This window comes from Schistocerca gregaria, chromosome 5 (assembly GCF_023897955.1).
Source record: "Schistocerca gregaria isolate iqSchGreg1 chromosome 5, iqSchGreg1.2, whole genome shotgun sequence".
Lineage (NCBI taxonomy): Eukaryota > Metazoa > Arthropoda > Insecta > Orthoptera > Acrididae > Schistocerca > Schistocerca gregaria.
In genome coordinates this window covers 487036583-487062274 of record NC_064924.1, presented here as the reverse complement: position 1 = coordinate 487062274, position 25692 = coordinate 487036583, and the positions used below count along the sequence as shown (strand labels likewise).

General features: G+C 40.1%; 1 protein-coding gene across 1 annotated transcript in view; it reads left to right on the top strand.

The window, feature by feature from the left end:
• Nucleotides 1–13504: 13504 nt before the first annotated feature.
• Nucleotides 13505–25692, top strand: part of LOC126272838 (eukaryotic translation initiation factor 3 subunit H) — a 35128-nt gene continuing 22940 nt past the window's right edge. The window contains exons 1-2 of the mRNA XM_049976041.1: nucleotides 13505–13703; nucleotides 17992–18145. Of these exons, the coding sequence (XP_049831998.1) occupies nucleotides 13644–13703; nucleotides 17992–18145 (214 nt within the window). The 5' untranslated portion in view covers nucleotides 13505–13643. The remainder of the gene's footprint in view (nucleotides 13704–17991; nucleotides 18146–25692) is intronic.

The window sequence follows — 25692 nt, the reverse complement described above, 5'->3', positions numbered from 1 at the left end:
CATAACAACAGTGTCCATTCTACATTTTGCACAAAGTTCATTATCTCTCACTGTGTGATGCAAAGTGTTTCTTGAGCACTGAATTTTCAGAAGTGCTGTCAACGATTCAATCATAACTAAATATTTGTGACAAGTATACGTTTTTCATATTAGGTGCATTGTGTTGCTACCTACCGCCAGGTACTCCATATCAGCGACCTCAGTAGTCATTAGACATTGTGAGAGAGCAGAATGGAGCACTCTGCAGAACTCACAGACTTCGAACGTGGTCAGGTGATTGAGTGTCACTTGTGTCATAGGTCTGTACGCGAGATTTCCACTCTTCTAAACATCCCCAGGTCCACTGTTTCCGATGTGATAGTGAAGTGGAAACGTGAAGGGACATGTACAGCACAAAAGCGTACAGGTCGACATTTTATGTTAACTGACAGAGACCGCTGACAGTTGAAGAGGGTCGTAATATGTAATAGGCAGACATTTATCCAGACCATCACACAGGAATTCCAAATTGCATCATGATCCACTACAAGTACTGTGACAGTTAGTCAGGAGGTGAGAAAACTTGGATTTCATGGTCAAGCAGCTGCTCATAAGCCAGACATCAAGCCGGTAAATGCCAAACGACGCCTCGCTTGGTGTAAGAAGGGCAAACACTGGACGATTGAACAGTAGAAAAACGTTGTGTGGAGTGTCAAAATACGCTACACAATGTCACGATCCGATGGCAGGGTGTGGGTATGGCGAATGCCCAGTGAACGTCATCTGCCAGCGTGTGTAGTGCCAACAGTAAAATTCGAAGGCGATGTTGTTACTGTGTTGTCATGTTTCCGAAGGAGGGGGCTTGCATCTCTTGTTATTTTGCGTGGCACTACCACAGTTCAGCCCTACATTGATGTTTTAAGTACCTTCTTGCTTCCCACCGTTGAAGAGCAGTTCGGGGATGGCGATTGCATCTTACAACACGATCGAGCACCTGTTCAAAATTCACGGCCTGTGGTGGATTGATTACACGACAATAACATCCCTGTAATGGACAGGCCTGCACAGAGTCCTGACATGAATCCCATAGAACACCTTTGAGATGTTTTGGAACGCCGACTTCGTGCCAGGCCTCACTGAACGACCTCAATACCTCTCCTCAGTGCAGCACTCAATGAAGAATTGGCCGCAATTCCCCAACAAACCTTCCAGCACCTGACTGAAAATATGCCTGCGAGAGTGGAAGCTGTCATCAAGGCTAAGGGTGAGCCAACACCATATTGAACTCCAGCATTACCGATGAAGGGCGCCACAAGCATGTAAGTCATTTTCAGCCAAGTGTTCGAATACTATTGATCACATAGTGTAAATATCATTGCTGATTGTTTCACTCACAGCAGGTTAAGAAGTCCTTTTAGATTCCTGCCTGTTTTCACTCTTGGAAATTGTGACATATTAGGAATATACATCAAGGTATTCATAACAAGATAGAATACAAATATAATTGATTTTCGTTTCACTTGCAGGAGTTTCATATTTCTTCTTTTAATCAGACAGAAATCTTAAAATCGAATAAATACTTTGCTTAAAGAGCATGCTCTTACCCAGTGTGTTCAGTTTAGCTGATGATATTGAAATATCTCGAAAACTACACATTGGATCAAAAAAAAGTTATAATTCCAATTTGTTCGTCTTGGACGGGCATCCAATTGGACCACACTAGACGTGCCACCCCACCCTGTGCATTGGCGCCAGGGGGGTCACTTAGATATTTTCAATCGGAACCCTCCATTTTTTATTGTAGATTACGATTCTATGGCAAAATCTACATTCATTTTCTATGAAGTATTTTCTTCTTTTCTTCACAGATGGTGCTGTAATCGGAGGAATAGAAACGGTTACACAATCGTAATTTACGATTGCCCTTCAATATCCAATGACATGTGGGGCTCCACCTCCATTCTCTGATAGTAGGACAGGTCAGTATTAAACAATTTCTAATTGGAAACCCCATACACAACGCTGAATTCCTCTGATATATCGAAAAGAGGCTACTCGATGCACCACCATGTGGTGTAGGGACCTACAACGTACCATAACAGTCAGTACACTGCAACTGGAGCTCACATATCGTGCAGGCATAGAAGAGACAGAGGGTCCAAAGATAGCAATACTTGCGCAATGCTTATTGCCTGGACGCCCAGCTATCATTAGGGGAGCAGACGTGCAAGTGAATGATGAATATTGCAACCACAGAAGAATCAATTGAAATGAACCTCATTTATGAACATTTTAGGAGAAATGTTGAGGCTGCTGTTGACTTGTACACCGAATGTTTTCCAGAGAAAGCTCGCTCTCGTTCGTTCTTTTACTAGGTCTGACGGCAGTATACAGACTGGCAAAAGGAAATGCAACCAACGTGTCACAGGTGAAGCTTGTGAAATAGTCGTACTAGAAGCAGTGCACCGCAACCCACAGATAAGTGCCCGGAAATTACACCATGATTCTGACTTGTCCATAGGTAGTATTGTCAAAATACTGCATCGTTGTAAGTATCATCCATACCATATGTCACTGCAGCAAGAACTTCATTTCTATAACCAGACAGCGTTTTGCAAATGGAGACATCAACAAATGCAAACAACCCACATGTGGAAAGGTACTATTTTCTGATGAGTCTACATTCACAAACCATAGTAGCGTTAACAGGCATAGCATGCATTACTAGAGGGTAGACAATTACAACTGATTGTGGGAAGCTGACCATCAACATCCTTATAGTCAGATAATGTATGGTGTGGCATCATGGGGAACAAACTCAGTGGTCCATATTTTATCTACAGCTCGTTGAATGGTTGAAAATATCGAACATTTTTGGAACAAGAGCTACTTGTACTACTGTAGAATGTTGACAACGTATGTGGTTTCAACATAACATTTGCCTAGTGCATTTTGCAGCTTAAGCACAGGAGGTATGAGACCCTTGAAGACTTTGGAATGGTAGAGGTCGTCCTATTAACTGGCCAACTAGGTCGCCTGATTTGATATCACTGGATTTCTTTCTTTGGGGATATTTAAATGATAAGGTGTTCCAGCTAGTGCCAACAGGCTACAAAGCCATGGCCAACCACACGAGAAATACCTGTGCTCACATTCCCACTAGTATGTCCTGTCTATCGTTATTTGAAAAGTAGGTCATTAAGTAAATTGAAGTTGGCAGTACTTAGTTTGAACACATTCTAATTGGAAAAGTAGAGTAGCACTTGCCTCAGGCCACAGCCACAGTGGTGAGCCAAATACTCCCCTGTTCGATTTATGGGAGGGACTCAATAATGTGAATGGGGTTTCCGATTAGAAGTTATGGAATACTGGCCTGTCCAAACCTCACAGCATGGAGGTGGGCTTCCAGGTGGCATTATATATTCAAGATCCATTGAGTGGCAAGTCGTAAATTACGATTGTGTACCCATTTCTATTTCTCTAATTACAGCACCTCCTGTGACAAAGCGGAGAAAATGCTTTAGACAAAACGTATGTTGATTTTGTCATTGAATCGTAATCTGCAATAAAAAAATGGTGGATTCCCATTGAAGATTTCAAAGTTGCCCGTCCACCACCCATACACCGGGTGGGAAGGGAGGTCGAGTGTAGCATCACTGAACGTCCCCCTTCACAACAAACAAATTGAAATCATAGCTTTTTTGACTCAATGTGCAGTTTTCGAAATGTTCAAAGACTGCAGTTTAAATGAACATCCTGCACATAAATAACATTGAATAGTGCAGAGCATACTACAGTTACATGAATAAGAATCTATTACAAAAGCGAAAATGGGAAGGAGAATACTTGCATGTAGCAGGAAATGAACTCATTTTCTTCGACACCTTTTATTTTTTCGTGTTAAAAGCATTACGTACATAACAGACAAGAAAAGAGAAACAGACCAACTACACAACATTAACACTACAAATGTGAGTTAGAGACATAAATTAATACAGGGTGTTACAAAAAGGTATGGCCAAACTTTCAGGAAACATTCCTCACACAGAAAGAAAGAAAATATGTTATGTGGACATGTGTCTGGAAACGCTTACTTTCCATGTTAGAGCTCATTTTATTACTTCTCTTCAAATCACATTAATCATGGAATGGAAACACACAGCAACAGAATATACCAGCGTGACTTCAAACACTTTGTTACAGGAAATGTTCAAAATGTCCTCCGTTAGCGAGGATACATGCATCCACCCTCCATCGCATGGAATCCCTGATGCTCTGATGCAACCCTGGAGAATGGCGTATTGTATCACAGCCGTCCACAATACGAGCACGAAGAGTCTCTACATTTGGTACCGGGGTTGCGTTGACAAGAGCTTTCAAATGCCCCCATAAATGAAAATGAAGAGGGTTGAGGTCAGGAGAGCGTGGAGGCCATGGAATTGGTCCGCCTCTACCAATCCATCGGTCACCGAATCTGTTGTTGAGAAGCGTATGAACACTTTGACTGAAATGTGAAGGAGCTCAATCGTGCATGAACCACATGTTGTGTCGTACTTGTAAAGGCACATGTTCTAGCAGCACAGGTAGAGTATCCCGTATGAAATCATGGCGGTGAATCGAAGAAGTACAGTACATACTGATGAAACCAAAATGAGCTCTAAAATGGAAATTAAGCCTTTCCGGACACATGTCCACATAACATATTTTCTTTCTTTGTGTGTGAGGAATGTTTCCTGAAAGTTTGGCCGTACCTTTTTGTAACACCCTGTATATATAAACGTATTAAAAACACTAAATATAGTCAGATTCAAAATTAAGAATCTTGATGACGTTCTCCATGGCCTGCAATAGATCCTCCAACATACAAGAAGCTGGACACTGACGACAGTTGCACAGGTGCTCTGTGGTTTCCTGGTTCCACATTTCCAAAAAAGTTGATGAATCCTGTAGATAGTTCAATTTGGCAATTTTATCCTTTGTTCTACACACCTGACTTCTTAGGTGGGGGCAATAATGCGATATCTGCATTTCTGGTTGTCCACAGATTTTGTCATGCCATTGATGGTGATGCACTATCATTGACAAAAGTTTTTAGAAAGCTCTTCATAGATTTCGGCCTAGTTAGGGAACGTTGATGTCCATGCAATGGGTGAGCAGCGTTTAATTCCATTTTACATCTCTCTATGTTCGCAGCAAGTTCCTGTCTTATATCTGTTGGAGCTTTCTCCACCAGAGTTTGTATGTAGGTGGTGTTGTCAAGGACCCCGATTTTATTCTACAAGTCTCGTTGAGGGCAATATCCACATGCCTGGCATGAACAGAACTGTAGCAGACAGGACAGGCATAATCAGCGGTAGAGTAATATAACGCAAGTGTCCTTATTCTGGATACTGTCACTTGGGCACCCCATCTCGTACTAGTGAACTTTCTGATGAAGTTATTGCTGACAGATAATTTCTGTTTTTTAGACAGTGCTTCCTAAATGTCAGCACATGGTCCAGTGTGTCCCTAGGTATTTTAAATTATGACAGAGATCCATCTTCATGCCACCCCATATGACTTTTAATTTGCTGTTAGCATCTTTGTTTCATAGATGAAAAGTGCATATTTCACATTTAGACAGATTCAGCTTCAGGTAATTATTTTGTAGTATGCAGCAAGGGTGGAAAAACATTTTTAGATGCCTCTCAGCTGTTCCAAAATATTTGGCTTGAGATATTAAGGCCTGATGGTTAGCATAGATGAAGCTTTTGTGTTAAGAGGTTGTGGCAAATCATTATGACAGATGTTAAACAAGGTTGGTGTTAGGAAAAGTGCATATTTGACATTTAGACAGATTCAGTTTCAGGTAATTATTTTGTAGTATGCAGCAAGGGTGGAAAAACATTTTTAGATGCTTCTCGGCTGTTCCAAAATATTTGGCTTGAGATATTAAGGCCTGATGGTTAGCATAGATGAAGCTTTTGTGTTAAGAGGTTGTGGCAAATCATTATGACAGATGTTAAACAAGGTTGGTGTTAGGACGCTACCTTGGGGCAGACAGCTGTTTTGCATTCTAAATCTGCTTTTCTTGCTGTCCAGTTGACATAGAATCTACAGTGCTGAAGGAGAGTTCCCATGTAGCTGGTAAATCATAACCTCTCTCTCATTAATTGATATAGTTTGTGAAACATGATATTATGCTGCACAGTATCATAATCTGCAGAGAGACCCATGAATACTGCTCACATAATCAAACCCCTCTCAAATCCATCCTCATTATTCTGTGCCAGATTGAGGATTTTTGCTGTTCAACTTTTATTTGCTCTAAATCCAGCTTGTTGTAGGATCAGTGGCTTGGTAATAGCGCTCAGACAATTAAGCAACATTATTTCAGGGATTCTATAAGGATGGCACAAAATAAATATAGGGCGAAAGTTCTGGCATCCAAAGTTGGTTTGTTGGATTTCAGTATGACGACGTTCCTTGTCCTTCTCCAGATAATGGGAATATGCTACTGTGTTAGTCATTCTAGAGTTGCAGAAGTCAAACCATAGTCACAGGCCCAAAATGCTTTATTGCTCTATGAATAAATCATAAAATCCTGGCGCCTTGCCAAATTTACACTTTTTAATACCAGCTTTCATGTTTTCCAAAGCAAATTTAGTGGACAGCCCATTTGTTCCTGGATGTTGCTGGGTCAACCCTACTTTTTCCTTTCTTCCTTTAGTTTTGCCATTCAGCAGCACCTGGTGGGCGACTTCATTTGGGGTAATGTTTGATCTTACTTTTGGTACAACAGTGTAATTACTGAGCTGTTTGAGCAGTTGACAAGCTTCTCTCCTACTCTTAGTCATGTTAGTAATCTCTACCATTTCAATCCATCAATTTTGTTTGGCTTTCACAAATTCCTGGAATAGTGTCTGTCCTGATTTTGCTGCATCCATATTTTATCGATCTTCATAAAATAGTCTAAGGTATTCTACCAATTTTGACGTCAATTCTTTGTCCATAATCGGAATGGACATCTTACAGCAGCTTCTGGGGCTCAAAGCGCACGAGGCCCTCTTCACACTGTCTACAAAACCATTATGAGGTCTTGTATGAGTTTGATGCTTAGTATTGCCTCATCCAGAGTTCCCACAAAGTCTCTCCAGTTGGCTTTCTTCAAGCTGAACCGCCTATGGAATGTGATCACCTGTGGTTTGATGGCTGCAAATACTTGAAACTAGATAAGCCTATGTTGGCTGCCAAGCGCAGGTGATGATACAGTCTTCACACACTGATGAGACACTGTGTCCTGGCCAAAAGCAGGTCAGTGTTATATCCCCTTTTCCAGCGGTTAGTGTTAAATGAAGTTGGTAACTTGCACTCTTGTAACAGAGTTAATCTTCTGGAATCAGTCCAGCACCACCCCTTCATTTACATCACCATCCTTGTGTCCCCAAAGGCTAATGTGGCTGTTAAAGTCGCCCACAACGAAGCGAGTGCGGTGATTTAAAAAAAATCGCTGGAGGACTGAGGTTAAACGTTTCATAAGGAGGCTTGTGGACAGTTGTTACTCTACAACTGCTTAGCTCTATTGTTAAGATTTCAATATCGTTCTCCTCTGTTAGAGAAATTGGGAGTACCGCTAGACTGGGCCTCACAAAAATGGCACTTTCTCTGACACCATAACACTTGTGTCTGACCGTGAGGCTGCAGCGTTCACATGCAAATGGTGGCCTTAGTATTGTTTATCTTAGAATCTGCTGAATGCTCTTTACTGTTGATGTGTCATTACCTGACATTTATACAGGGTGTTACAAAAAGGTACGGCCAAACTTTCAGGAAACATTCCTCACACACAAAGAAAGAAAATATGTTATGTGGACATGTGTCCAGAAACGCTTAATTTCCATGCTAGAGCTTATTTTAGTTTCTTCCACCTACGCTCAATGGAGCACGTTATCATGATTTCATACAGGATACTCTACCTGTGCTGATAGAACATGTGCCTTTACAAGTGCGACACAACATGTGGTTCACGCACAATGGAGCTCCTGCACATGTCAGTCTAAGTGTTCATATGCTTCTCAACAACAGATTCGGTGACCGATGGATTGGTGGAGGCGGACCAATTCCATGGCCTCCACGCTCTCCTGACCTCAACCCACTTCACTTTCATTTATGGGGGCATTTGAAAGCTCTTGTGTACGCAACCCCGGTACCAAATGTAGAGACTCTTCATGCTCGTATTGTGGACGGCTGTGATACAATACGCCATTCCAGGGCTGCATCAGCGCATCGGGGATTCCATGCGATGGAGGGTGGATGCATGTATCCTCGCTAACGGAGGACATTTTGAACATTTCCTGTAACAAAGTGTTTGAAGTCACGCTGGTATATTCTGTTGCTGTGTGTTTCCATTCCATGATTAATGTGATTTGAAGAGAAGTAACAAAATGAGCTCTAACATGGAAAGTAAGCGTTTCTGGACACATGTCCACATAACATATTTTATTTCTTTGTGTGTGAGGAATTTTTCCTGAAAGTTTGCCCATACCTTTTTGTAACACTCTGTATGTAACAAATCTACAAAGAATGAAGTTTGTGATAAATCTTCAATGCGCCATTGCCTTGAGAGCGCTTTAGTGATAAATGCCTCCTGATGTTTTGGTGCTCTGTGCGTCTGATCTCTAACCAAATGACCAATGAAAAGTCAGTACTGGAGGCCAATCGAAAAACACTGTTTCACCCGTGTGCAAGTTTAAATTTCGTGCTTCGTATTCTCGCTTTGATTTGCCTATTGGAAGCCCCCAGCAAATTGATTTTTTAAGCTGTACTCCTAAGGCTGTTACACATGCACCAATATATCCATTGACCGGCCGACCGACATATTTCGTGGCAGCCTATACAGATCACGACCGATTGTTCTGTTGTTGTAATTTGTTTATCTGAAGTTCATTGAGTCTGCGTTCTATGAGATCACATTTGGCTTTACATCAAAATAAAAATGGGGCTGTTGCCTTGGCTGTTTTAGAGGTAACAACGTAAAAAAGCCAGGAGAAATCTTGGAGAAAGAATTGGCTAATGTAAGTTCCGTTACTTAAGCATTTGGGAGCCAATGATTTTCTTAACTATCTGAGAATGGATGAATTGTGCATTTCGGAGCTGCTGAACATCATCAAGCCATTCTTAAAGAAAAAGAAAACAGTCAAGAGAGGCTGCAACCTGCAAGGGGAGGGTGGATTTCTATCCAGTGGCAGAAGTTAAGAAGACCTCATATTCAGAGCTCTTGTATCCCACAATTATTAACTAAAACGATTCCTGAAACCTGTAATGTTATTTATAGTTGACTGAGGAAATACATCACGGCAAAGTAAAATAAATAAAAGAAACGATGTTCATGTAAACGTTATTAATCTATTTACGTGTAAGAAGCATAAAAGATGTTGTATAAGTTTAAGAAACTCATTTCAGGTTTGAAGAAGAAAGATTGCACACAGTGATCGTGCAAATCACCTAATACAACAGGCACAGAAGAAATGATGCTTTTAGCAACAGTTAAAATATCTCACGCTTCTCTCCTCATGGGAGAGGTTTTGGATATAGACTGGATTTCTTAAAACTGAAAACAATGAAGGAAATATATTTTAAGTGTTTATGACCATTGAATGTCAGTAATTCGATCTTTAGATTTCATTTACGGTAAGTATCGGAAACAAAACCTAAAAACAGAATTACAGAAGATCGACGAACTTTTATTCTATGTTCCACACGAAACCACTATTGATTCATTAAAAAATGAAGAAAGTTCTTCACTACATGCATCTTTACTGTGGCTATGCTCCTCGCACGATGTGTCCCAAAAACATTAGCAATATTTAAATTCTGCAAAAACTCAGACCTTAAAATTTCTTCCACCTAGTGCCCTGTCATATATATTAGAATAGCATTTAATCCCATGCTTGGCTTTCGGGTGGATCTAACCACCTGACATACTGACAAGAAAAGTTTGTCTGTAGATAATCTAAACGCCTACACATATCTTATTTCTTGGTCAGTGCGAGTGTAGGCCACACTTTCTGAGATCGCGACATCTTCTGATTAAACAGTCAGTATTTGTGATAAGTGAGGAATAAAAACGTTATTGCTGCTAATTTAAGATGCAGACATTTTAACTGTACTTTACCTTAGGTGAACTATATTATTTGGCAATACATGGCCACAATAGCATTCTGGACAACACTACTGCAATGTGACTGCAAAGATGGCAATTTTATTGTATGGCTTGACAATATTGCTGATTTTGCAAATAGTTCCCGACGTATTGCCGACGGTTTGCCAGTGTTGTCCACAAAGGGTAGAGAATATTTCGTATTTCAGGAATCTGTTCTTGCTGTAAAAGGTTCCCCCTCACTGTCATCTTACTTCTCTCACTGACAAAACTACAATCAAGTGTTTGAGAGAAAACAGTATACGTTTTTACATATTGGATAATAGATTTTAACGTAAGTAACCACATGTTTTGAAGTTGTTTGTTGTGTACAGCAATGGAGAACCGGACAAAAGAGAGAATTATAAATTTTACAAATGCGACTCCTGTAAAATCATTCAGCGAGCTCTTGGCAATGAGCTGGAAATCATACTTGATTAAACATATAACAAAATTCCGAAGTCTTAGAATATATGCTACATGCGAGGCGAGAAGGTTGGGTAGGAAGGGTTGAGTCGCAGGTGGCTCATCCACTTGGTTTGCATTTTGTACCAGCAGTTTCATACGATCTCTAGACATGTCTGAAGTAGGAATTGGTAGTGTGCAGAGCGGTGTGTGCTGATGAATAAAAATAAAAATTATACTTCTATTTCAAATCTCTGTTAATGAAATATTGCGGTCCTTCTACCAAAGCACTGCATTTTTCTGATACCTTGAGGTTATTGACGAAGGGCGAACTTTAAAGAGTTAAATTTATCTTCTGTGCAAATCATCAGTAGGTAAACTCCAAAGGGCGATCATCGTTCTGATTGTAACTGGTACACACTCAATAATTTCGTTAATAGTAATCAATGTTTTTGGAAAGCTTGCAACTGTGTCATTCATGACTTACATGATGCACAGCTGCAACATTAACTTATTTTTTCATGCCTAGTGTGACGTTTTCGAAAATTTCTCGTTTTCTAGTGCATTTGTTTTCATAAATATTGTTTGTGATGTTTGTATGTATGACTTTCTGCCTTTTTATAGTTTTGTATCTGTCTATTTGATGTTAAACTTTGTAACCTCAAAAAGGCAGCCACAATGCAAGAGAAGCAGAAAATATTGCACACAAACATCACAAAATATGTATGTGAACAAATTCACTTGTAAATGGGAATAAATTCCCGAAAAGTACTGTGATTAGCAAGAAAAGTAACTGGTACAATTTTTCTTTATTTAAACCATGAGCTCGAAATAGTGTTCTGACAGTCTCATATAATTCTGGAACACGTATTTAACTGTCCAGCATTAGTTCACTAGTTACATTTTGTGAGTAATTGCACCTAATTGAAGAACAACACAATCACAAATCCCAATTTCGAATGTTCTTCCTAACTTGATTCCTTCTGTAACATAAAAATAAAATAAGCTGCACTGACTTCCACTAGCTGGTATTTATCCATTTTCTGACACATCAATAGTGTGGATCCACTCAATCAATGAACTTTTGATCAGGTAACCTTACAAATACCAGTGTGTACTTTTGTCATGCAAAGTGGTTTTAAGATCTCTGAATTTCACACTATGCTTTTGTCATAAAATGTAATACATACTTCAGATACTAACTGAGTACACGTAAGGTTTTTGTTAACCCAAGAAAACTTGAATTAGTGTCTCTAGGTATTTCAATAGACTTTTTACATGTAAGTGTGCGAGGGCCATCAAATATTACATCCCAACAACACGGAAATTCAGTAATAAAAAAATTAAACAAAAACCCTAAGTGCCATCGCCACCTTAAGTGACAATTTAAAACAATGGTGCACCTCTTCAGGGGTTGACAATACACGACTCGCCAAGTTCCCTACTTGAATTCGGCCTCTCGTCACTTTTGCTAATCAAGTTTTTGTTTGGGTACGTGCTGCTTGAAAAATGGTTCCTTTATTTTCTCGTCGCTTATCCACTCAATTACTGGTGCACTTTATCACAGTATAGTGAAACAGCTCGTATTTATTCGAGCCAATTCTCCGTCTGCTGTAAGATAGTGGTATTTAAACAACAACTACGAACATGTGTTTGAGGCTTTCAATGCACATACCAACCACTACCAAACCACTTCAACAAAACGGCTAACAACCCAATTACCTGTGGGCGAGCCGAGACCACTAATCGTACAACATAGACAGGATATGAGTTCCACTGATTCCCAAAAACTCAGCACCTACCAATCTACTTCTCTCTCTAGCCAGGCCCATGCTGGATTTACCACAGCAAACTTTTCGACAGAAGCTGTCCACAAGACGGCGATCAATTGTTAGCTCGTTCACCAAAATTCGCTAAAACCAGTGTATCACCAGCGATTATTCAGAAAATCCCACAAAATCTCTGTATATTCAATTAGTGTTGGGAGGAAACAACCGTCACAGCTACATATATGAGCAGAGGCCTAACAGACTAAATAGCCCTGCTGCCTCCACAAACTGTACCCAAATTAAAATACTGCTGCTACCAATCAAAACTTCTTTCCCTTTCCCAAGCCTTATCCGCCAGCTGTGGTGCCTCACTACATAACGCAGTGGGTCACTCTACTATCACACCTAGACACACACCGATATATCTACTTACTCGGTGAGAGGTCTACATGGGAACTAATTAACTATTTATGTCATACCATAGGAACCATTTAAAAGAAACAAACACTCAGCGCCATACCAACTTTTGACAATTAATTGATTACTCGTTGCTGCTCTCGGTTCTCTACGACAGCGGCCGGCTGCTGCGCGTCGCTCAGGCAGCATCTCTGGACCCAGCGATGGCGAGTTGTTGCATCGCTGAAGTCGCGCGCGCTCGCCACCTTTTTCTTCGTCGACTCTCTTGGATCATATACAACATATTTTTTTCTTAACACATCATACACGTATATTTACAGCAACCACCAGGTATTATTATTAAGTTATCGGGTAGGATACTCAGCACTAGTAAGGGCGAACGTAACCCAGGCGTTTTGACATAGCACATGCCGTACATTTAGCTGTAATTTCTGTGGGCACAGTGTTACTGGGCAACATTGTCGGGATATATTGTCGGCAATATGACATTTATATTGTCTGTGCAAACATATCTTAATTAAGAATCCTCCCCGAGATTGAAGTACAGTGCTCTTTTATTGGTCTTCCACCTCTGATTTTCTGTTGGTCGCTTGGTCAGTATTCTGACGGAAGGTCTATATTTCTTTATTTCCGTTCTCTTTATGAACTTGCATACACCAACACCGTTCAAAATTGATGACCAATACATCGAAACGAATGAGCCCCAGTATAGATTCCAGAGATATACATGACAGGGCTAGAGCAAAAGTATTACAGCTTCTACATTTCTACAAAACATCTTTGGAGATGTGGAATTCTTTGGTTTGGAGGAAGAGCTAGTTTGTGTGGTTTGGAAAGGTTATGTGCAAGTGTGTGTTTGTGTAGTATTAAGTAATTTGGTTTAAGCTTAAGGAAAAATGGCGAGAAGAATACAGGAACCCGATTCGACGATTGCATACGTGCAAATGGATGGCTTGGTAAAAAATATTTCATTTAATTACATAATATGAAGTACAGCTGTTACTTGAGAATGGTGTATTAATGTAAAAAACTACAGAAAAATCTTCATCTTTATATTTTATGAGGTCCAGGGGCAGGTAATGGGGCAGAGGGTGATAGGAGACCCCCCCCCCTCTCCCCCAGAAACCTTGCGGCGTGACACTGATTCTGTATCAAAGCCCGACGCATAGGTGATGATCAATTTTAAGCCAAGGAGTTTGGATACGGTGTTAAACTTTCTGCCTCATACTGTTCCTTGATCTAGCTTTCGCCTTTGTTAGCGCCATATGTAACGCATTTTGCCGTACTTTACGCACCTCACGGAAAACAGTAAATTCAGAACACCTGAGTTAGATAAGTCTCTTACAGAAGAAGACATTGTATAACGTCGTCCACGTGATTATCGCTGCATGCTGCTGATGTGTATTGTTTCCTCCGAATCATTTTGTCGGTTGGAATATTTCGTTAACCAGGCCGAGCGCCCTGACGAAAACCTAAGGCTTTTAAAAGAAGTTGGACCACGAAAAGGAGTACTATCCCTCTAACTTTGAGATTAGTCATTTAACGTAGATGTGGTGTTATTCTGTAAATATTTAATTATTCGAACATAGTATTGGGTGTGTGATTTGTATGTAAGCCTATTCGGCAAGAATCTAGGGATTTGCTAATGTTCAAGTGTTATTACTTCAGCCTGTTGCATTAGGACTGAGCGAAAATTAACGTAATGTGCTGTATGACCCATTTCAAAGGAAATGAAGAAATGTTCGATACTGGGAGGGGGCTTTGACTTGTGATGACAAAAAAATTGCACTCCTGAGCAGCTATTAGTATCACAAGCATTACTTCAGTCATGCAACCATAATAAACATATAATCACAGCAATTTAGTCATAAAATATATAGGCTATTTCACATTAACCAGTATGCAACTATCAGGTAGTTGTAGGAAAATGAGATTTGTTGGGGCCTAACTGGACAATGTTTCTTGCCTTCACTTTCCCTTCCCTCAAACATGAAACAAATACAGAAATTAAACAAAACTCCATTCACATAAAGTCCATACTAACAAATCCTTTAAATAAAGGCACTGTTAAACTCCACTCCATGATACCAATCAACAGCAGTGTCTGTAGAAAAGAGCAGGGGGTTGCATGGGGACACAAAAATGCAAATTTTGGTAAGTGCGCTCAACCCATGTCACCAAAGTTAATTTATCAATACCCACGAAACAATGATATCTGAAACATAAGCCCATTTATGGCTTACAACTGGTATCATTTGTAGCAATTTACCTGTGAAGATAAAATGAACTTCACAGTACCTGCCAACCATGAATGAAACATGTACAAAGAGATCAAATAATATGGTAATATGATCTGGTATTACTAAGTTAAGTTTACCTGTATAGCTAAAATGAAATTTATGAGCATACTTATTAAAAAAACACCATTCACACAAAAAACTGTACCAATCTAAAAATCAAAGACAAAATCAATATCCCCAAATAAAATACCTGACCCACTTATTTTCCTGCACACATGTAACCACTCACCCACCAAAATTTAACTCACCATTTAATAAATGAGTACTTACTGACACCCATGTCCTGTTTAATCAGTTGTCACAGATTCTTCCATTGGTAGTGCCACACAAATCTCTCCTTGCTGCAGCAAGCAGCCATTTCCACATGTACATGACTTTTTGACATTTAACAGAGTTCATCAGTACACAATACTTAGGTTATCGGAAACGTCCGATTCCATCCGTCTGTTTTCACCAATGACATCACCATTATGGCGGAAATGACCATTCACAACTACTCCCATATCGCAACTATGACGTCATTACGCAAACATGACAACAAACACAAAAATAGATCGAAAAACCATCACACACATATTCCTCCAAAAATATAATGAAACTAATGGGACAAGCGGGTGAAATTGGGGGTTTTTGGGTGGGGACAAACTAAAAATACACACACACAACAAAACCAAGCGACAAAAACAATAAAATAAAAGAACCACACTCTTCCCAAAATCAACTAAAAACAATATCCACTGGAATCGAACACTTCCCCTGAGTTATATAGGTCAACAGAAACTACCAATACCAAATCATAAAACTCAAAACTACAACCACGTCCACAGTCATTACTACATCAAAAACACAAACCAACAAAAATGGAATTGAACACTTCCCTTGACCTATGTAGGTCAACAGCAACTACCGATACCACCCTATAAATCTCAACTTTCACCACCACCATGCTTAATACTACCATAAAAAGACACCTAGAAAATCAAAATTGGAATCTAACATTTCCATTGACCTGTTATCCTTAAGACATCTCCACATATAGCCATCTGTGTTCTGAGTTGCTGGAACTTTAGTAAGCCTCATTTCTTCACGACACACTGAACACTTCACGACTTCATCCAAAATTCCGAATAGTTAAAGAAATTTTGTTAGAGACAATGCACTGTCCCCCATCATTGCCAACAACCGAAAACTGTTGACATTGTCAGTCATATCCATATCTACCAAAGACGTAAACAAAGCAATGTACCAAAATTCACACTCAGTGAACAGAAAGAAACTACAATAACGTCCACATAACATAACCAAAATCGTTAACTCACTGAAAAATATTCCACTGAAAGCACAGTCACTAACGACACCACACTCGTGCAATGCTACCGTGCAAATGAATCCCATACGCCACATAACACGCTACCCATAAACACACCACTAGAGAGAACCACTGACCGCAACAATACGTCACCTATAACCACGCCACACACTCAAACTGAACAAAAACAGCACCTACCACACAACACATAAACACACCACCAGAGAGCACTGTCGATCACATCAAAACGACACCTACAAACACGCCACTCTCACAAACTAAATTCCGTGCCATCGTGACATCACACACCACAACAGCCTCACGTCACGGGTCAAAGCCGACAGGTGGAATCAGAAAGGAAAGTTAGGTCTTCAGCATGTTGCGCTATAACAGTTTTTATTTCTTCAATAAACAAAGACACATAAAACAGTAGCAAAATAATAACAAGAAAATGGTTTTCAGTAGAATAAAGGTGTTATTTGAAAATTTCTACACACACACACACACACACACACACACACACACACACACACACACACACATACATATATATATTCAAAGATTAACAACACATCAAGCTATACCACACAACAGTGTTGCAGGACAAAGGTAACACCTGCTGAATATTCCGATTGACCCATTGTTATGTTTATGCTCCACCTCGAAACCATCATTATGACAAATTGATCTGTAGTCTCCATGAGATTTTGTAGTGACATTGGTTCTTGATACATTCTAATTTGGAGTGAACTGGTGGTGTATTACTCCTTAATACCCTGTCAGTAATAATGGCTGATATGACTGTACCAGTCCATGTATTTCAAAACATGTCGTTAATTGAAAATATAATGCACTGTGGTCATTGAGTGATTAGAGATACAGTTGTCAATTTCATGATTATTAATGTGGGCTATTGTGATGTTGGACAACCCCTTGTGCTGGTCCCTCACCTTATATCATACTGAACATTATTCATTTTCAGAATCAATCAGTACCTTGACAGTGTCTTATATTCTAATGACCTTTGCCTCGTCTCTTACAGTGGGTCCTGCGTAACTCAGCGGACCTTCCAAATTTCCATTGAGCAAAAGTGCTAAATTAAATATTTTGAACTGTAACAAATTCTAATTTTATAGTTTGTGGCATGTGGAGTTAATGCAATGAATATGTTTACTGGTGTTTTGACGTTGAATTTGGAAATTAAAGTTATCAACTAATTTACCATGTTTTGTATTTTAGTGGATGTCACCTTAGTTCGCTTCTGTCGTACAAAACAGTAACAGGACAGTTGAATTTTATTTATTTTTATTATTTTTCTATTGTAATGTGCATCCAGATATGAAGGACAATTCTAAGTTTCATGTTTGGGTTTTATTTTTCCGTTTAGCATTTTCTGATATTGGACCCTTCTTGAAGTTTATAGAACTGTTTTCATGGTGCCAGTCTCATTTTTGTCTGAAAAATGTGTTCTGCATAATTCTTGTTGTGTAAAAGAATATAAAATTAAGGCTTTGTTGTGCAGATTAAAGTTTTGAATGTACAATTATTTTAATCAAAATTTCCTACATTGTTGTTTTACAGTGATTTTCTTTGTGTGTTACGATTTGGGCACTAATTGTACACACAATTTTTCAGGCTGTTATGAAGATGATTAAACATAGCCATGAGGAGGCCACCAGGAACTTGGAAGTGGCACAGGGTGCATTGCTTGGTCTTGTTGTGGACAATCGTTTGGAAATCACAAACTGCTTTCCATTTCCAAAACATAATGATGAAAGCATAGATGAAGGTAAGAAATTTGTGTTTCGGAAGTTTCACATGCCGGAGTAATTATTGTGTTGATGAAAAAGTATGTGAAACACCTCACATCTTTTGTTCCCTTTATCTTTTAATTTGGGCAGTGTGATGATGCAGCAGTTAAAACTATTTGTGTATAACAGCTGAGTTGGCAAGATGAATCTTAAACTAAGTTTTTTGAGAGTAAGTGGAGATAGGAATGAAATGGCTGCACAAAAGTTTTATGAAAGAAAGATTGAGTAATGAAACAATAAAAAACTGAGTATGATTTCTGTTTAGTGTTGCCAGACAGCTGGTGATGTCAGTGGTCATCTCTTTTATATAGAAATGACTAAAATTGATAATGGAAAGTCCAGGTGTAAATAAATAAATAGATGACAGTTTACCAAATAGTAAGTTGTTGATTTGGCAAAGCCTACCTAAACAGTAGCTTTCCTAGCTTTCTTACAAATGCAGGGGGTGGGAGGGAGGGTTTGGGAAGTGTAGCTGAGGGCTGGTGGAGGGAGACAGCATGTACGTTAGACAATAATGTAGGTAGAAGAGGCAGCAGGTTCACATGATAGAAATGCAGCAAAGCTACCTGCACTGGCAAACTAAGTGCAGGATGACAAGCAGTAGTGAACTTGGAGGGGCATAAAGGAAGTTGAAGTGGTTAGGTGCAGGATAAGTGAAACTAAGATCATGGGACAGAGATAGCAATGGATGTGGGTGAGCATATGGAGGCCAGAAGGATTACAGGATGAAATGATGTGTTAGGACAACAACTTCTATCTCCATATTTTAGAGAAGCTAGTTTTGGGAAGGACCCAGAAGGCATAGCATACAAAGTAGCCATTTAAATTGAGCATGTTGTGTGCTCAGCAATGTATTCTGCCTTCTTTGCAGCTGCTACTTAATAGGTAGTAGGATGACTAGTGGGTTGTGAGGATATGTTACAGGAAATCTATCTGTGGACTAGGTAGTGGGGCAATACTATAGTGAGATCTTTAGCACGCTAGGTGAGGAATATCTTGGCACTGCAGATAACTGTCTACATGTGGCTTGTGTGTGTGTGTGTGTGTGTGAGAGAGAGAGAGAGAGAGAGAGAGAGAGAGAGAGAGAGAGACTGAGCATTTCTGTTATATGGTGAGTAGCAATTTTCCTTATCATAAAAAATTGTTACATTCCATCTTGGATTTTCCATTGTTTGGTTAAAAGGAAGGCATGATAGCTGTTGTAAAGCAGATATTGTTGATGGTTAATGGGTCTGATGTGGACAGATATAGGTGAAGCCCTCAGTGTCTTGGAAGGTGCCCTGATAGGCTGAGGAGTCCGTGGGAGAGATGATGATGATGCTGTGGAGAAACAAGGATAGGGTGTCCTGGCCCTGGCTCCAGATCATAAAAGTATCATTAGTGAACCTTGAACAGACTATGGGGTTTGATAGAAAGGTGCCACATTCCTATCCGATGCTTCATGTATCTCCTAGCCATCAACCTTCTTTCTCCAACTCTTCCTCCTGCTCCGTGTCTCGTAGAAAACCCTTATTCATCCTACAACACAACACAACTTCTCACCTCAGTCAAGCTGATGTGCTGGCACTGTATAATCAGCTGGCATAATGCAGCTGACCAGGTGTGTTGTATCAGAAAGTTAGCAACATTTTAAGGCATATTTGTGTGCCTATCAGTGACTCAATGCAGCAACTATAGCTCTTAAGTTATTTAGACTACTGAAATAGTCACGTGAAGTATAACAGAACAACCTTGAAATCTGGGAAAAACATGGGACTTTAGGATTCCAGTAATTTTTCATTGTTTTAGTTTCCAGTTAAACTTTTGTAATTTTGTTTGATAAGAACTGATCCCCTAACAAAGAATTCTACTGTATGCTGCTACAGCAGAATAATAATACGGCAGTAAAAATAAGAGTGAAAAACATCAAAATAAAACTTAAGTTTCAAAGGAAATGCAGCATTTACAACAAAACACTGTGCACACACAGGCATCTGCCAACAGCAAAATGTGTCAAAGGCTTTGGGACTAAGACTATGCAATACTTCATAACAACAAACTGCTTCTGATGAGTGTGACATCACAACTGTTCACATTAGATTTGTTTGAGCAGTTGTAGCAGGCTCATGCACATGTGCAGTAGAGTCGCTTATGAGGGTACCTTCTCCCACTTCTGGTCACTTGAATTGTAGGTGTTTGGCAGTAGCAACAAGCAACTAGATGCTACCTGGCAAACTTTTTTCTGGCATGCCCAAATTGCCAGATGCGCATGAGTGCAGAGCAGTCGGAGTTGTTGTTGGAGGGGGGGGGGGGGGGGGGGGGTGTCATGTCATGTCATGTGTCACTTGCTTACTTTTAATAATTTTATTATTTCCTATTCATTTACAGAACTCACATTAAAAGAAAACAAAATGGATTTTTGTGGTCAGAAGCTGTCAAGTGAATTAAAATACATTCACATAGTTAAGGAAGATTAAAATATGATGATAGTTTCGGTTTTTTAAATATATTTTATTCCTATGATTTTGGCAGTCGAGCATTGATTGCCTTCCAGAACAATGACGTTATTCTTATTGGTTTGCTAAATAAATTTGGCTTTTATTAATCTTTTGTGCAGAGGCAGTCAATTTATTTGAAATGAAGTGTTTCATTCCACATTATCAGCTATTTTCAGCTGTTCACTGAATTTCAAGTGCATGTTTTCATCTTCTGGTACGTATGGTATTACGCTGTAATAAAGAACCAACATGAAATAGTACAGTCCTAGTACCCCAAGAAAATTTGCACCCTGAAAACCACAGTGAAAAGCTTAATATCAGATTGAGGCCTACTTCAGTGTGAATCTGGACTTATGAATATGCACTTTTAAGCCAAATTATGCATTTTAGAATGGGTTATGAAATTTTGATGCTCTTGGAGTATCCTCTGATGTCCTGTTTCTTTTACGACTTAATGGAAGATCTCTTAATGCTGTGTACACATACCAACATACTGGCTCCTTATGTCATTGTAGCTGTGCACGCACAATATTGTGTTTCCTGGAGCTCTCGGGCAACTGCTGAAGTGAACCTATTTGCAACAGCTGTGGGAAAATATTGTGAATGGTGGTTTGAAAGGCATTACTTACAAAGTAAATTTCCTTTTATGCAGGATGAATTAAATAATGTATGAGAATGTGCAATTAATTCCTTAAATCATAGTGTGTTTGATGCTCATTTAAAACTTATCACTTTGAGGACCAGCCAATTAGATGAATTTCAAGCCCAGAAAACTAGACACTTGCGTTATTATTTGAAATTTTACTGGTATATTTGTGTGATGTATCTTAAAAGTGTAGCACATGCAAAAAAAGACTAATATCATATGTGAAAGCTTAACTCTTCTTGTAGCTTCACAATGTATATTAATTTAAACCATTAACATTTCCTATTAGTGTGTTCACACTATGTAACAGTGATGGTATTACTGGCTGATTGCATCATGTGCCCTATGCTCTGGATATCTGCTGTCATCGGTTGTTGAGATCAAGTGATATGAGCTACGATGGGCTTTCAAAAGTGCATTGAAATCTCGATTTAAATACTTCAGATACTAACAAGCTGTATTTGGTGGAACAGTGAAATTCGAATTTATACATTCGAAATACGAAAATGTGCAGTGTGCATCTTGCTACACATCAGAGATCGTTCCAAGACACTTTTTTTATGTACCGGCAAGTTCTAAGCTGATGTATAAAACCTTCATCATTCGAAGGATTGACAAGTTTCACAATTCCGAGGGAAAGTATGCTGTCTTAATGTGGAAAACGTGTATTCCTAACTAGAAAATCTGGGAATTTGTTTCCTTGTCCGTGTATATGCCCTGTATAAGAACACCTGAAGAAATGGAACATTGGTTGAATATTTTAAATCCTCTTTTTTATGTCAGCTGATTTAATGGGGGCATCTTGTAACTTGCAGAAGAAAAGAACTTATTTGAAATGGGAGTTAATGAATGGATTGATGAGGGTGAAATTAATGCACATGCAGTGCCATGAAATCATAAGTGGCAAAAATGCCATACTTGGTGGGATGATCAGGTAGCCTAATGATTAAGATGCCAGTTCTTATAAGCAGAATCCTTGGATCAGACTTCGTCAAAATTGTTGATTGTGACAACATGTTCATAGAACTGATTGTTTAAAACATATATTCTCTCTTATCTGTGATAAGACAGTAGCTTTTGACTGTGTAGACTATAATATAGCTAAATAAATTAAAATTGGCTGACTTACCTGTGGCATAGCATGATATCTATGTTCAAAGGTGATAGTTTGGTTGTGGGTTGGTCAAGCCAACAAATATAAGTACAAAGTATTGGTTGTGATGAAATACCTAGTTGTAGTGTTACCTGGTGCCTAGGTTTAGTAGTATGGTAAGTTTTATTGTGAGTTGGTGAAGCAAGTGTACACAATATCTGGAGACAAACTGATTTGTTTGGTTGTATGTGTTTTATGCATGCTGGATTTTGGTGAATGTTTTGTGTCCATTATTATACCATGGCCACAGCAAATGGGTGGTATCAACAGGTGCAGTATTTTACCACATTTTATTCTGTTGGAATCATTTCTGTCAGTGGTGTGATGTGTCCTGTACCATGTATCAGTGACACAGTATCCAGTTGAATTAAAAATAACCTAACTATATGGAAAACAATTCTTTATGGCACAAAATATGCACACCCTTAAATGTAATTTATATGATTAAGAGTGAGGTATCAAAATGAAATATTATGGAAGGGTGCATGAAATTGAAATATTCACCTTGTGTGAGCACTGAGCTACTACTCGCTATATGTTGTAACTCACAAGATAAAAACACACGATCAGTGCTGTGACAAATATATTTTTGGATCACAAGTACAAGAGAGAATAGAGTACAATCTTCAAGATGCCATGTGGCAAGAAAACCATAACAGTTCAGAGACAAAGTGACTTGCACATGGAGCTAGAGCTGAATTAGAGCATGCACTGATTTATGTTCACCTACATATGTGTGCCAGGCAGGTGCTGCTGAAAGCACCTGTGCTGCAGCTGTGTGCTGTCACTCGGCCATCATGTCACCTACATTTGTGACCGATGATGGATAAATAAGCTGGCGTCCAAAGCCTAGGTGATCTGGTGGTTACCACATCCTTTTACCATCTGGGAGTGACAGTTTGCATCTCAGTGTAGTGACTTGTGCTTGGCTGCTCATCCCACTAGTATCCTGAACCAGGGTGATGTCATTGAGGACATTAGACGGCCTCTCCAGCTTGACCAGCTCACAATCATGCCAGATAGAAATGTCTAGCATGGTCAGTGTCACTGTGCTCAAACTGTAAGAAGTGGAGGCCACATCGTGTCCATGACAGTTCTTGGCACAGAAGGAGCAGTAGCAGCAGAGGCAGTCAGATTGTGTGCAAACATCCAGTCCATCTCAGGCCTACAAACAGAGGAAGATGAGAGTGGGATTGCGGGTGGTACACTGGGTGGAGAAGGCGAAGGCTGGAGCAGGAGGGAAGGAAGCAGAGGATGTGACGGAAGATGGATAAAGGCATTTGCAGTGTCATGGCAGGCAACTGCTGGAGGGAGAGGTGATGTCCCCTCCCATAGGTAAAGCTGATTTTGATGGCACATCATCATGTGGTCCCCCTTGCCCAAAGTGAACATACAGTGGCCTCGCTGCTGGCAGACAATTGCTGGAATCCACCTGTCCTGGTGTCTGAACCCCCACACTCACGTTCGGGTGCCCAGGTTGAAACCGGGAGATGTGGCCAGGTGTTGGCAGCATGAAGTGGCAAAGCATGTGGGACTGATGGCCATGGAGTTCTGCTGGGCTCTTCTCCCCTAGTTGACCTGCATGAACTAAAAAAATGTATCATCAGGAGACACATCAGATATGTACTTTCACATCTGTCTCTTGCCAATGGACTGGGATGGAAAGGTGGTTACAGCAGATGATAAATGCCAGTGGTGAATGCCATTGTGGCTGCAGAATTCGCTGAAAACTGGCTAATGGTGTGTGAGAGGAAGACATTCTACAGCAAAAATCCTGTCAAGAGCAGTGACGGTAGCTTCTGCGCATGTGGACCAACAGTTGACTATGTAGGGAAGGTTGGAGTACACATCAATTACAATCTGTCAGGTTGTATCCGAGAAAGGCCTCCCATGGGCAGGAGGGCGTCAGCCAGACAGAGAACATCTGTCCGGATGCTGCCTGTTGTTGCTCACACTGAAAACTACTGCGAACGAGATTGGCCAGTAAACATGGCACTGGGCAAGCAGTTTGGTATGAGTCGCCCCAATCTTCCTCGTGTAGAAGCTGTGGGATTGTTAGGCACAAGTTCGGGTGTGATCACCCAGAGAGACTACTGGTCATTAGTGAGGAGTATAATTCTTACCACCAGGATGGTCAGTGGCAAAAGTAAAAATGGTGGCACAACAGGTGGGAATCCCTACCAAAAATACGGACGGACCAGCACTGTTGGATGTACCACCACACTTGTTGTAAAGTGTTGTCTTTAGCCATAACTGCTGTCTCACGGGTTGCCATGATTGGAAGTGCATATCCTACCTGCTGAGCATCATTGTCCTAGTGGAGGCACAAAATTTTGTCTTGGTCAAACTCCTGGTCAGATCCCATTGTGAGACATGAAAGAGCATCTGTGTTGGTGTGTTCTGTGGTATTGTGGAAGTGAATTTCGTAATAATACCTGCTGAGAAAAAGTGCCCAGCACTGAAGGCAATAGGCAGACCTCTCAACGAGCTTTGCTGATGGACTGAAGAGGGAGAGTAATGGCTTATGATCTGTAGAGGAAATTCAAAAACTACTTCAGCACAAACAGTCGAAAGTTTATGATAATCTCTTTTGTGTGGCATTTAGCATCTTTGATGCAAAAGTGATTGGATGTTGCCATCCATCTGCGTCTCTGAACCAGCAGTCCCCACGCCCCATTCAGAGGCACTCTCTCCACTGCACACTGTTTTAACTGGTTTAAATGTAGAAAGTCAGGGTGGATAGTAGGGCTTCTTCAGAACCCTGGAAGCCTGCTGACACACTTCTGACTAGACAAAAGGGATGCCCTTTTTCCATAGATCATTTAGTAGGTGCCCAATTGGCACCAAACCAAGTACGAATTTGTCATAATAAGTGATGTTCTCCAAGAAAGACTGGAGCTTGTTTGTATTTCCAGGGCAAGGAAGCTTGAGAACAGCTTCAACCAGCTTCTGTGTGGGTAGAACACTGTCACAGGAGATAACATACTATAGGTATTCCTCAGACGGTTGAAAGCAAACTGACATCTCTGAGTTAACTTTGAAGCCTGAAGACTGGAAGGTGTTTAACAACTGCTGCAGCCGTCCTGAGTGTTCCACCTTTGAGGACCCTTTTAGCATGATGTTATTGAGGTAATTTAATGCATCTGTGGACACCCTGCAGCAGTTGTTCATGGAATCTTTGAAAAATGGCTGGGACACTGGTCATCTAGAAAACTAAAAGTTTGGACCTATAGAACCCATGCGCCGTCT